At 44.3% G+C, this 14,871-nt stretch overlaps 1 protein-coding gene across 1 annotated transcript in view; it reads right to left on the reverse strand.

Moving 5' to 3' along the window:
* The window catches only part of LOC138976604 (clathrin heavy chain 1), a 46,629-nt gene that overhangs the window by 4,187 nt on the left and 27,571 nt on the right, over positions 1–14,871 (reverse strand). The window contains exons 21-32 of the mRNA XM_070349465.1: positions 14,652–14,797; positions 12,990–13,173; positions 10,435–10,627; positions 9,698–9,855; positions 8,617–8,781; positions 8,136–8,292; positions 7,482–7,600; positions 6,035–6,184; positions 3,461–3,592; positions 1,626–1,907; positions 943–1,164; positions 388–463 (exon numbers count right to left, since the gene is read on the reverse strand). Of these exons, the coding sequence (XP_070205566.1) occupies positions 388–463; positions 943–1,164; positions 1,626–1,907; positions 3,461–3,592; positions 6,035–6,184; positions 7,482–7,600; positions 8,136–8,292; positions 8,617–8,781; positions 9,698–9,855; positions 10,435–10,627; positions 12,990–13,173; positions 14,652–14,797 (1,984 nt within the window). The remainder of the gene's footprint in view (positions 1–387; positions 464–942; positions 1,165–1,625; positions 1,908–3,460; positions 3,593–6,034; positions 6,185–7,481; positions 7,601–8,135; positions 8,293–8,616; positions 8,782–9,697; positions 9,856–10,434; positions 10,628–12,989; positions 13,174–14,651; positions 14,798–14,871) is intronic.

Below are 14,871 nucleotides of genomic sequence, written 5' to 3' on the forward strand. Positions count from 1 at the left end.
TCAACTTATGTGCAGACCTGCTAGTGACTTAACCCTCTTCGTGTGTACACACAAGCACAAGACCAAGTGCGCACGGAAAAGATCCTGTAATCCATGTCAGAGTTCAGTGGGTTATAGAAACACGGAAATACCCAGTATGCCTCCCCCGAAATCGGCGTATGCTGCCAATATGGCGGTGTAAAAACGGTCATACACGTAATACACCAGAATCTTCAACATGTTGAAGGCGGGTGTGAACTAGAAGAAGAAGAGAATGAGAGGGAGAGAGAGAGAGAGAGAGAGAGAGAGAGAGAGAGAGAGAGAGAGAGAGAGAGAGAGAGAGAGAGAGAGAGAGAGAGAGAGAGAGAGAGAGAGAGAGAGAGAGAAAAAAAAAGCACCAAGACTTACCCAGTACTATAGGTCTTTCTTCGGCTTTTTGTTCTTCTTCGCTCCTCACCGCGTCCGACTGCTCCAGCTTGTCCACCTGAGCCAAACAGTGGTTACATCATTACAATAATGACAAAGAGAAGTTTTTACTACAACAAAAGCCCCACAGCACAAAGTGGACTCTGGGAAATAAATCCCTCGCCGAACGTGGGGATCAAACCCACACCGACTGCAACAACTGGTATTGAAGCCAGCGCCGCCAAAGACTGAGCTATTTCCCCGCACGTTCCATCCAAATCTCCGCAGCCCCAAACCAGTTGTCTGGTAAAATGTGTCAGATCCCTCACCTTAGAGCAGTATTCCCAAACACAACTTTTACCACAAAAATCTCCCCAGCCCATTACAATTTCTCTTATAAAATGAGTCAGACCACTCACCTTAGAGCAGTATTCCCTCATGACGTGGATCATTTAGGGCATTGCAAAGTCGCTAATACTGACCTATTTCCCCGCACTACTCCCTCCAAATCTCCCCAGCGCCTGACAAGTTCTGTGTAAAATGAGTCAGAATCCTCACCTTGGAGCAGTATTCCCTCATGATCTGGATCATGTAGGGCATGGCAAAGTCGATGATGTTGTGCCTCCAGGCCAGCTCCAGGATGATGTCGGGTCGCAGCAGGTCGTAGCACTGGAAGAGACAGGCGGCGAAACACTCGTGGTTGTTGCTGTCCAGGAACCACTCGATCAGGTCCTCCGCTGTCTCGATATGTCGGGACTCGCTCGCGTACATCATGGCATCCTGGGAAAATAAAAGGTAATGGTTAGACCACAAGAAACTCTTCTGGAATGTTTCTTGGTGAATTCTCAAGAAAGGCACACACTGTTTCTCCTGAATATCCTACACACTTGGTGGCAAATGAGCGAGTAATGCTTTGACAACAAAATCAGCCACATTCATCACGAAGAAAAGAGATGTTGGTGCCTGCAGTAAATCAGCTAAGCAGTCAAAAGATCTTGTTACGTGTGAAGAAAGGCAATGGGCATAAAAACTGATAGGTATACACATTTCTGACGCTTAACTGAAGCACATGTATGCGTTTAGTCTTGTTTCATGCATTCAAGGGCTACTGACATCAGGATACATCAAATTTGTTTTTGTGTGCTGTTTTTGTTTTGTTGGAGTTTTGTTTTAATTCCCTGGTTGCTTTGGATTGGGTTTTAACTTTATTTGAATTTTCAGCCAAGTTGTGACAAACATACCTTGAAAAGTCTATCCTTCTTGCAAAGGTCGACAGACTGCTTCCAGCGGTTGTTGCCCTTGTAAAGGTAAGCGGCGATACGACGGAACTCGATCAGCTCGTGTTTCTCCAGGCGCTGGGCAAGTGAAATGTTGTCAAAGTTGTCGTAAGCATCGATGGAGGCCCGCAGACTCTGGTAGTCCTCTTCCTCGATGAACAGGTTGTTGAGCGCCTCGTTGATGGCTTTGTTGTTGTTCTTCTGCACTGAGCGCAGGTACGGCTTCACCAGCGGGACCTGGTTTGTCTGTAAACACAACACAGGAACCGTTTCATACAATCAAATAAATGACTGGGACTAGAATACCGCAAGTACAGACACTGTCAATAAGTAGATTCTCTGGGCGGGGATGTAGCTCAGTCGGTAGCGCGCTGGATTTGTATCCAGTTGGCCGCTGTCAGCGTGAGTTCGTCCCCACGTTTGGCGAGAGATTTATTTCTCAGAGTCAACTTTGTGTGCAGACTCTCCTCGGTGTCCAAACACCCCCGTGTGTACACGCAAGCACAAGACCAAGTGCACACGAAAAAGATCCTGTAATCCATGTCAGAGTTCGGTGGGTTATAGAAACACGAAAATACCCAGCATGCTTCCTCCGAAAGCGGCGTATGGCTGCCTAAATGGCGGGGTAAAAACGGTCATACACGTAAAATTCCACTCGTGCAAAACACGAGTGTACGTGGGAGTTTCAGCCCACGAACGCAGAAGAAGAAGTAGATTCTCTTCTTTGCTGACTTACTAGAGCAGCAATCATTTCTTCTTGACTAGCAAGACTGAAAGCTTTATCAGCATTCCCCTTTCTCTTCGAGATATTCACCAAACATAGACTGAAAGATGTTAGTTTCTGTTTCTTTGTTCTCATTTGGAATGTTGCCTGGTTTATCACTGTAAGGCCTAAAAAAAAAAATAGGTGTGGTTACGGTAACCCGACCTACCCTATTTTTAGGGGCCGATCCTATAACTTTTTATTACATTTGTCAACAAAAAAACAAACAAAAAAAACGAGTGCAGAAAACGCAATGAAAGCGAAAGCGCCCGAGTCGCACACTTATTTCTCTGTCAAGTAGGTTTAATTTGTACACATTAGAAAAAAAAGTTAAAAAAAAAAAAAGTGATTGCCTACTAACTACCCTATTTTTTTTGGCTATGTTACCGTAACCACACCTATTTTTTTTGGCCTAATGACAATCAAATCAAAGACGCTGTAGGAAAACATTCTGATCCAAACGTTTGTCATGTTGGTTCACATTCTGTCAATTAGTCCATTCTCAAAACAAGAAAATTTACCAAATTCAGCACATGAACCACTGAAACGAAATTAGAATGAAAAGTTTTGTAAGCAAGCATGCAGAGCCAAAGTTGAGTCGGCTGATGCTGCCATCCCTAAGCGTTTTCAATCACAAAATAAGCTTTGAACCTGTTCGCTGCCAGCAAATATTTGATACAAAGATTACCTTATTTACCTGAATCGACAACTTACAGGATGCCCTTGCTGTATAAATGAATACACCAAATACACAAGCATTGTTTTCCTTTTCTCTTCTTCTGTTGTTTATTAGATGGTTTGTTGCCCGTTAAAGCAAAATACCTCGGATGTCAACACGGCAGAGGTGCACGAAGCCAAAGTGGGTGCCACCCAACTGGAGAGAACTAACCGCGGGGTCTGATTGGTTGAAACCACAACAAATCTCAATTTCAACCAATCCAACACCACGGTTGGCTCACACCCAGTTGGAAGCTTTCTCGTGCACCTCGGCCCTGATGTCCTACAGGCAGTGAAAGGGTTAAATGTGAGCACAAACCTTGAGGAAGAAGGTGACAGCGCGCGTGTGGTCCAAACGAGGGGTCAGAACCATCAGCAGGTCGTTAAGCAGCATGGGTCGGAAGTCCATGTAGAACTGTATGGCTTTGTAGTACAGCTCAATGTTCGCCACCTGAAACCACACAACCATCAAGTAAATAAACATTTCAACTAAATACAGATACCATAAACATTACAAAGAAGACGCTAGGACTGATTAAACCATGCACAGGCTACACTTCTGTCACAACAAAATTATGTGTGTGGGTGTCTATACCCCTATGTGTGTGGGTGTCTATACCCCTATGTGTGTGGGTGTCTATACCCCTATGCGTGTGGGTGTCTATACCCCTATGTGTGTGGGTGTCTATACCCCTATGTGTGTGGGTGTCTATACCCCTATGTGTGTGGGTGTCTATACCCCTATGTGTGTGGGTGTCTATACCCCTATGTGTGTGGGTGTCTATACCCCTATGTGTGTGGGTGTCTATACCCCTATGTGTGTGGGTGTCTATACCCCTATGTGTGTGGGTGTCTATAGCCCTATGTGTGTGGGTGTCTATAGCCCTATGTGTGTGGGTGTCTATACCCCAATGTGTGTGGGTGTCTATACCCCAATGTGTGTGGGTGTCTATACCCCAATGTGTGTGGGTGTCTATAGCCCTATGTGTGTGGGTGTCTATAGCCCTATGTGTGTGGGTGTCTATACCCCTATGTGTGTGGGTGTCTATAGCCCTATGTGTGTGGGTGTCTATAGCCCTATGTGTGTGGGTGTCTATAGCCCTATGTGTGTGGGTGTCTATACCCCTATGTGTGTGGGTGTCTATACCCCAATGTGTGTGGGTGTCTATACCCCAATGTGTGTGGGTGTCTATACCCCAATGTGTGTGGGTGTCTATAGCCCTATGTGTGTGGGTGTCTATAGCCCTATGTGTGTGGGTGTCTATACCCCAATGTGTGTGGGTGTCTATACCCCAATGTGTGTGGGTGTCTATAGCCCTATGTGTGTGGGTGTCTATAGCCCTATGTGTGTGGGTGTCTATACCCCTATGTGTGTGGGTGTCTATAGCCCTATGTGTGTGGGTGTCTATACCCCTATGTGTGTGGGTGTCTATAGCCCTATGTGTGTGGGTGTCTATACCCCTATGTGTGTGGGTGTCTATACCCCTATGTGTGTGGGTGTCTATACCCCTATGTGTGTGGGTGTCTATAGCCCTATGTGTGTGGGTGTCTATACCCCTATGTGTGTGGGTGTCTATAGCCCTATGTGTGTGGGTGTCTATACCCCTATGTGTGTGGGTGTCTATAGCCCTATGCGTGTGGGTGTCTATACCCCTATGTGTGTGGGTGTCTATAGCCCAATGTGTGTGGGTGTCTATACCCCTATGTGTGTGGGTGTCTATACCCCTATGTGTGTGGGTGTCTATACCCCTATGCGTGTGGGTGTCTATACCCCTATGTGTGTGGGTGTCTATAGCCCTATGTGTGTGGGTGTCTATACCCTTATGTGTGTGGGTGTCTATAGCCCTATGTGTGTGGGTGTCTATACCCCTATGTGTGTGGGTGTCTATAGCCCTATGCGTGTGGGTGTCTATACCCCTATGTGTGTGGGTGTCTATACCCCTATGTGTGTGGGTGTCTATAGCCCTATGTGTGTGGGTGTCTATACCCCTATGTGTGTGGGTGTCTATACCCCTATGTGTGTGGGTGTCTATACCCCTATGTGTGTGGGTGTCTATAGCCCTATGTGTGTGGGTGTCTATACCCCTATGTGTGTGGGTGTCTATAGCCCTATGTGTGTGGGTGTCTATACCCCTATGTGTGTGGGTGTCTATAGCCCTATGCGTGTGGGTGTCTATACCCCTATGTGTGTGGGTGTCTATAGCCCAATGTGTGTGGGTGTCTATACCCCTATGTGTGTGGGTGTCTATACCCCTATGTGTGTGGGTGTCTATACCCCTATGCGTGTGGGTGTCTATACCCCTATGTGTGTGGGTGTCTATAGCCCTATGTGTGTGGGTGTCTATACCCTTATGTGTGTGGGTGTCTATACCCCTATGTGTGTGGGTGTCTATACCCCTATGTGTGTGGGTGTCTATACCCCTATGTGTGTGGGTGTCTATACCCCAATGTGTGTGGGTGTCTATACCCCTATGCATGTGGGTGTCAAAATGCGTATGTACTTGTGTCCATACCAGTGCGTGAGCAATCAATCGATGAACAAATTCTATCAATTATAACTTACCAACAACACTGAAATTACGCCAGGTACACTTTTGCTTTACTTTTCTTTTAAAAACAAACCCTAACTACAACCAAACGTGTAAGTACAAACTGATTCCATCACATACGAACAAAGAATATTCATGCAGCTGAAATACTGTTGCCTGCTTATGTTCATTTCATGCACAGAAAATAATGCAGCCATCAAAATAACAATACTCGGTTAATCTTGTCTCCATGAGCTCCAACGTAAATTGAAAATTTTTTCAAATGGACTTTTTAACATATTGTCATTTTTCTACTCCGCCATTAAAGCAGCCATACTCAGTTTCAGGCGGTAGGACCAACTGACCTTGGTGATGATGTCCTTGAACTGGCTCTCGCGCCAGGCCTCAGTGGGGTGGTTCATGATGGTGAGGATGGCGTTGTCGTACTCTTCATACTTGTCGTACAGGAACACCAGCTCTGGCCACAGGTGGGCTGACTCTGCTGCCCTCAACACCTGACATGGACAAAACAAGTTTTAAAAGTTAAGCAGCCTTCAAAGCAAATCCATACATGTCAACCCCTATCAATGTTTTCCTGTATCACATTACCAAAAAACTGTATCATCAGGCCAAAAAACTGTACATAGCGCGCGGCACCGCGGTATTACCGCGTAAGGCAGAATTTGAAAGTTGTGTTTATGGTAGTGAGGTGCATGGTATAAAGATCAATCAATTTCATCATAAAATGCCAATCAATACTGATTTCAGTGCTTCTGTTCTGATAATGAACTAAAATCAGTATTGATTTGAATTGTATGAAAAAGTGATGTGTATTGAATATGCTTTCTTATTATCATTTCATGATTTATCTATAAACTATAATGAACACAGGCAAAATCCATTCTTCACATTCCTGATTTTATGTCCAGTCCCGGATTTTCCCGAATAGTGCAAAAGTTTCCCGATTAAACATTTTTCGAGTATAGTTATATAATGACTGGAGTGTATTTTCAAGCGCCTGTACTCGGCGTAGTTTCACTTCTGAAATCTCGTTTAGCGCGAGGCTTCGTCACACAAACGCTGTGATCAAAATCGAAACTAAACGAGAATAGGCGAGATTTGTGGCTAGCGCATGCGCTTCAGTCGAATGTGGATGAGAAGCAGAAGAAGAAGCAGCAGCAGACGACCACAAAATGAAGAAAACAACGGTCCAGCGCCCGAAAGTTCTTGTAAAATTTGAAAAGAGTTACAAACAAGAGTATGACTTCATCTCCGAATCGACAAGACGCGGCATACATTTCGCGTTTTGCACCAAGTGCCGCGAAGATATCAGCATCGGACATGGACTCGGAGGCCGGGGGGATATTGAAGCTCATTCAAGAACAGCAAAACATGAACGGAACCGTGATCGGAAACCGATCTCACGCTTTCGTCCAATCGGAATATTTCTCCCCCTTTTTTTTTTTACAAATGTCATTTTTGAAATTTCCCGTATCAATGAAGTTTTTCCGTATCAATCCCCGTGATACGCCGTATCACTCGAAAATCACGAAAAATCCGTATCCGATACGGGAAATCCGTATCAGTTGGCAACTCTGCAAGTCTGAAGTTTAAATCAACGTTAAAAATTACAGCTCAAACATTTATCAAGAATATACTTCCATAGTTTTAACAGTTACAGCATCCTTCTTCCAGTCCAGTTTCTATCAATAATGTTATCACACCTTTAGATAAACATGTCCTTGCAACACCTCCCAAAATGAAAGTAAACAGACTTTACTTTGCAGAATTAAGTGCAGAAATCCAACCGACCTTTGGAATGTTAACCCTGGACCAGAAGAGCTCCAGATGTTCACGCATCTTCTCCGGCTTGTATCTGGAGTACAGGATGCCCAGCTCCGTGAACATCCCCATGTGAGCTCGCTCCAGACCTGCCAACCATACAAACTACATGTACACTCATGTCCTGGCTTGCATCACATTACGCTTACCTCCCTTTACACCCTGTGCAGGCTTGGTATTCAAAATGCGAATGAAACCTTACGACTGGTTGACACTCTCCAAGGACTGGCTTTTTCTTACTGGAGAAATATTTCAGCTGTTTAAGTTCTCAAGTTATTAAGCTAGAAATTAAGAAAAAATACAAGAAAACACATGCCTGTCTGCCTACACACACACACACACACACACACACAAACACACACACACACACACACACACACACACACACACACACACACACACACACACACACACACACACACACACACACACACTCACTCACACACACACACACACACACATTTTCCAGGCAGTAGTACACTATCCTACACATTAACTGTCTACTGTTGAAACTAACAAATCCAGGAAGTGGATCCAGAAACACAAACAACAAGTTCAAGCATCTTTTTCAACAATACAGGTAGTTACTGGACAGAACAACACAAGCTGTACACATGTACTCACCGAGAGCTGCTTCTAGCAAAGCTATCAATTCTTCAAAGTAGCCTCTGTCCTGGTAGTAGTTGATGAGTTCTTCTAGTTCGTCAGCGTGTACCACTATATGCAAGCCACACATCTGGGCTAACCTAAATTCTTCGTTATCTACACAGGCGAAACACACCTGAAACACAGAGAGAAAAAACATGTTTAAATTAGTCCTTTACTTTTTATTTAACAAACATTCCTATAGTAGAACAAATGATGAAGAAGTGAAAATCAGAGTGAAAACACACAGAAGAGAAAAATTCACTTGACTGGTTTATTTCACACAGTAACCTAAAACATAATCCTTCATAACTACACAATAATCCTTCATTACTACTTAGGAAGAGAAAAACACATTGAAACATTACATCTGAACCTCCCCCCCCCCCCCCCCACACACACATCAATAAAGCCAGTGATAAAGACAAGACAGAGGTAGCTATCAGAGAGCAGTACTGACTTCTTTCCACGTCTTTGTGCTGTTGGCCTTGCGAGCGCCGTCCACAGCGCCCTGGTACTCGCCCAGGTGAACCAGGGTGATGGCCAGGCGAGCGTAGTTTGACACGTTGTTGTACAGAAGCTTGGCCGCGTCGTACATCTTGTTGTCAAAGCAACGGTCGGCAACCTGCACAACGATACATATACATTGTACTTTAATGTTAGCCTCAACTTTACAGTGAACAATTTTAACATTCTTTAAACACTGATTCATCCGCATCCCTTGTGGCCAACCAACAGCTTCACAAGGTTATATGAAACCTCTCACACACAGGTATGGATCAAATGGGCTTCTAACCTTCAAGTCTGAATGCAAACGCATGAGTTTTTATGCCAGATAGCTTTAAAGGTCCTTGTCTACATTTTTATACCGAAATCGCCATTTGACCATTAAAATGCAGAGTCTATTATCTACAAATATCAACAATACACCCCCTTTCGATCAGGAAAGACGAAGCCAGTGTAGCCGTTTGAAAATTCATTGTAGTACTCATAGTAGGATATCCTTATTTGGAAAATGCCAAGCGCAAAACTCCTCAAATCCCGTGCATTTTGTGCGTTTAAAAAAAACTGTTGCTGCACTTGTTTGGGCGTGGCTATAAGCATAGTGACAGTATTTTTAGGCAAAGCACGTGTTCTCAGCAAACAGAAAACAAAATATTGGAAGCATGAGTCACGCTAACCAAAAATAAAATCTTTTTTTACATATTTTTTTTCTATAACTTTTTTCCCCATGGTTCATTCATCATCTGACATAACTTTTTAGCGAAATCTAACCATAAGATTATTGAAAAAAAGCAAAAATGTAGACGACCACCTTTCAAAAAACACCCACTTTTCGCTTGACTTTTCTACAATTTTGTTTGTTTGTTTTAAAACTGATCAGTTTGTTTCTTGGGCATACTGAAAGCTCCAATTCTTATAAGAGATACACCTCAAAAGATGGACTAAATCAAAATTTCTTGACACAAAATCTCTTACTGCACACTAATTCTCACCGCAGCTCACCATTCCACAACAGCATGATAGTAAAGCAGACCCACCTGAGTGATGTTGGCGTGGTTGGGCCCAGAAATAAACTCCTCCATGTCGGCCAGTCTCCCAGTCTTTGCGTAGGCGTAGACCAGCTCCGTCTCCACGAAAGTTTCCCGGGCCTTCTTGCGAGCCATCTGCAGGAACTTGACCAGGTCCTCCCAGTTGTCTGTGCACACAGAATCATATCACGGTGTGGTCACTTGCACATCTTGTTTGGTCACTCTCAGGTATTGGACTATCTAAAAGTCTAATTTTACAAAAGTCAAAAGATTCTCAGGAGTTTTTACCTGAGTGACGAACTAAATCAGATGATAAAGCACAGGTTTTTTTTGGGTATGTTGGTATTAATGTGTTTTTCCTGCATGGCCGTTTTTACTCAAGACTCAATATGTTACTGTCCTTATAAAAACAAGGAAAATTGCCATGCAGTGTCGGGCTGTTACAGACATGAAATACATCACATTTAATAAGAATTAAGACTCAAAAACGTCAATACGCAGGGGTATCAGGGAGGTAACCATGGCCTTATCATACAGCAGTGACCCAAAGCGTTTTTCTTTTTGGTTACCTCCCCCCTCGACAGGTAGAGTTTTCGACACCTTAGCATGTAAGATCGTGTCATTGCAATATATGTGAGTTGGAGTAAGAATATGTCTTTCAATTGCGCTTTAGGCAGCCATACATGATTTCAGGGAAACAGGAGTTTCTTCACTGTCAAACAAGACCAGATCCAGGCCATACTCACCACTGGCGCTGGCGACCTGAACGACCTCCATGTACTGGGAGGGGTCGTCGGCCTTGATGTAGGAGTCGATGGCCTCCTTCACCATGCCCTTGTTCAGCTGGGCGCGCGCCAGCTGGCTCCACACGCTGGGGTCGTTGCAACGCTCGGCAAACTCGTACGCTCGGTCCAGGTTGTTCACGTTGTCTATCAACACCTGTACACCAACGACAAGCAGTCATGATCAGACTAGCTGGACAAACTTCACGTACGTTGTCTATCAACACCTGTACACCAACGACAAGCAGTCATGATCAGACTAGCTGGACAAACTTCACGTACGTTGTCTATCAACACCTGTACACCAACGACAAGCAGTCATGATCAGACGAGCTGGACAAACTTCACGTACGTTGTCTATCAACACCTGTACACCAACGACAAGCAGTCATGATCAGACCAGCTGGACAAACTTCACGTACGTTGTCTATCAACACCTGTACACCAACGACAAGCAGTCATGATCAGACTAGCTGGACAAACTTCACGTACGTTGTCTATCAACACCTGTACACCAACGACAAGCAGTCATGATCAGACTAGCTGGACAAACTTCACGTACGTTGTCTATCAACACCTGTACACCAACGACAAGCAGTCATGATCAGACTAGCTGGACAAACTTCACGTACGTTGTCTATCAACACCTGTACACCAACGACAAGCAGTCATGATCAGACTAGCTGGACAAACTTCACGTACGTTTTCTACCAACACCTGTACACCAACGACAAGCAGTCATGATCAGACTAGCTGGACAAACTTCACGTACGTTGTCTATCAACACCTGTACACCAACGACAAGCAGTCATGATCAGACTAGCTGGACAAACTTCACGTACGTTGTCTATCAACACCTGTACACCAACGACAAGCAGTCATGATCAGACCAGCTGGACAAACTTCAGGTACGTTGTCTATCAACACCTGTACACCAACGACAAGCAGTCATGATCAGACCAGCTGGACAAACTTCACGTACGTTGTCTATCAACACCTGTACACCAACGACAAGCAGTCATGATCAGACTAGCTGGACAAACTTCACGTACGTTGTCTATCAACACCTGTACACCAACGACAAGCAGTCATGATCAGACTAGCTGGACAAACTTCACGTACGTTTTCTATCAACACCTGTACACCAACGACAAGCAGTCATGATCAGACTAGCTGGACAAACTTCAGGTACGTTGTCTATCAACACCTGTACACCAACGACAAGCAGTCATGATCAGACTAGCTGGACAAACTTCACGTACGTTGTCTATCAACACCTGTACACCAACGACAAGCAGTCATGATCAGACTAGCTGGACAAACTTCACGTACGTTGTCTATCAACACCTGTACACCAACGACAAGCAGTCATGATCAGACTAGCTGGACAAACTTCACGTACCTTTTCTAAAGCCCAATTACAGTCGAATTTGCGAAGTCTACTTCACAAAGTTTACTGAACAAAGCTTTGGCACTGAATGTTTGGTAAAATGACTTTGTGAAGTGAACTTCGGGCTCAATGAAGAATAAGCCTTGACCTACAGCAACAAAAAGCAGCGATGATGAAACTAGCTTTACAAATTTCAGGTACATGTTCTAACCCCTGATATTAATAGGGCAAAGTGGAGTTCGCGAAGTCTACTCCACAAAGCTACCTGGACCAAACTATGAAACTGAATTTTGGGTAAAATGACTTGTGAAGTCAACTTCGGGCTCAATTAGGGACAGCCTTGACTTGTAGGATATTTTTTCTCCATCTCGTTGCCAAGGTCAACTGCATAGGTTATGTTAATGTGCCAGAAGCAGTTCTCTTTTTCAAACAATGCACAAATCATAACAAACCTTGAACCACTAAACACACACACACACAAAACACCAAAGATTTTGACAAGTAAAAGAAAGAGAAAAAGAATTTTGTTTGTTTATTTGTTGCTTAACGTCCAGCCGACTACGCAGAGCCATATCAGGACGAGGAAGGGGGGGATGAAGGGGGCCACTTGTCAAGCGATTCCTGTTTACAAATGCACTAACCCATTACTTGTGTCCCAGCAGGCTTTAGTAAAACTAAATTAATACCTACTGGAAGATTACCAGTTTCCAGTATGTTAAAATAGGCTTAACCTATCTACTGCTGGACTTACATCAGAACACTAACAGATTAAACTATACATGAATCGCGAGACAAGCGGCAAGAGAAGAGATTTTTGGAAAAAATACAGGTGAATGAGCAAGAAGGCAGAAAAAAGAAAAGAATTCATGAAGAAAAAGAGAGCATGACAGGAAAGAGGAACCAAAAATCTAACTAACAGCAAACTAGAAAGCTCCTGCGGTTCCAAAAACAGGAGGGGCCTTTAATTTCATAACCGCAGTGCCCCACTGCGGGAAAAGAGAAAAAGAAGAAGAGAAAGAGAAAGTCAAGCTACGTACACTCTGATCAAGGACCAAGAACGTATTCTACCACACATTGACTCCTACATCACCAGTTTATCAGAAGCTGCAGTAAAGCGATGAGCACATACCTGAATAGCAGAGGTGTTGACCTCAAACTTCTTGAAGATGGCGAAAGCTTCCTCGTAAAGTTCGTTACTGATAGCTATGTTGGCAATGTCGGGGGCGTCGTAGTTGTCGAGGCGGTTGATGTACTCCATGACGCGCGTGCGATCAGCCTTGATGGCCGTCAGGATCAACAGGTTCTGCAGATTCCTGCAAACACCATGGCCATGTCAGTTAATAACTGCTGAAGGAGGACATTTTGTGCACCACACTTTTGATCGGAGACAATCACGCCTCAAAAAGGAGGGAGTCTTAAAACGGGGGTAAATGTACAGGTTATGAACAGAATCTGAGAAAACAGGGTCTCAAAGGGAGAGTTGCAAGTCAGGCAGAATTAAGACTGAAACATTTTCAGAAAATGGGCCAGTCAGCAAAGCTGGCGGGACACACGGTGCAAACCGTTTGCAGACTTATAAAACAAAACATATTTTCCCTGAATACTATATTTATATGAAAACAAGAGGCGAAGCCTTCAAGGCTCACGTAAGAAATCGACAAACAGTAACACAAACTCAATCACTCCGTCACACCATAGACCATTTATCCTGGACCGCCAACTAGCTCTCTCTCTGCTCTTTCTCTCTATTACGAGGTAGCGGCCTCACGCATTTAGGAACGAAGAGAGGTACAGAAAAGCGTGCTATCCTTCTCAGCGCAACTACTACCCCCCTCTTCTTGGCCTTTCGAAATCAGGGGGATGTCATATCCGGTGTCGATTGTAAACATGGACGAAGTTGCCGAGGTAAGTTCTGAAAATGCTAAAATAAACTCAGCTAAAGTGCATATGGAACATGTTTTTCGATGAGTTGTGTTAAGTTTAGTTTGGAGTTTTTGAAAATCCAGTTCATTGTCACCTCCCATTGTCACAAATAACTAGAGCGTGCTTCTTTTCACTGTCTTTCAAACCGGACGCTAAGCGCCCCTGTGAAAATCGAGCGTCGTAACCTCGAAGGGTCACGTGACGAGTTGGCGGTCCAGGCTATTTGGTCTATGGTCACACACACACACACACACACACACACACACACACACACACACACACACACACACAGAAAGAGCATAGGTGAAACTGTGCAAGAAAGCGAGACACTAGATCTAGATCTGTCTGTCTGCATGATTGTAGCCTACTTACAGGGACACGACTGCCAACTAGTCTCGGCCCGCTCAAAATAATAATGACCGAGACTTTCAGTACTTCCTTCGCGTGACGTCTAACCCTCTTACGTCATAATGTGACGTCAATGTAATGTGACGTCTTCAAATGTTAGAGTTTCTACCACAGACATACACACGCACGCACGCACATACGCACGCACGCACGCACAGACAGACAGAGTTACGATCGCATAGGCAACACTTACGTGAGCCAATGAATAGAACCACACAAAAAAATCAGCTAATTTCTCAAGCTTATCCCAGATTGCTGGGAAAACAACCCCACACCCAAAGATTATGGTGTACGCTCCCCCAAATGACAATAACCGGATTTACATCCGTTTGAAGTTTACGGTCATATTGAGTGAATCTCACAAAGGGGTTCTTCTTTGAGGACGTGACATCACTTCAAGGGGCTAACTCGAGACTATGTGAAAGAGAACCAGAAAACATGCGCTATTTTTCATGCTGACCTGTGTTCAGAGAAGACGGAGCTCTCAAGCACGATCTTCTCCAGCAGCTCGATGAGTTCGTTGGGCAGGTCGGCCGTCATGAAGGCCTTCACTGACACGGAGATTTCCTCAGGGTCCTGGGTCTCCGACAGCGCTGTCTGCACAACCTGCACACACAAATACAAACACCTGTTACACTACTCTGACTGGCTTTTTCTTTTTCTAGGTCATGGAGTTATGC

The sequence above is a fragment of the Littorina saxatilis genome, linkage group LG9 (assembly GCF_037325665.1).
Source record: "Littorina saxatilis isolate snail1 linkage group LG9, US_GU_Lsax_2.0, whole genome shotgun sequence".
Classification (NCBI taxonomy): Eukaryota; Metazoa; Mollusca; class Gastropoda; order Littorinimorpha; family Littorinidae; genus Littorina; species Littorina saxatilis.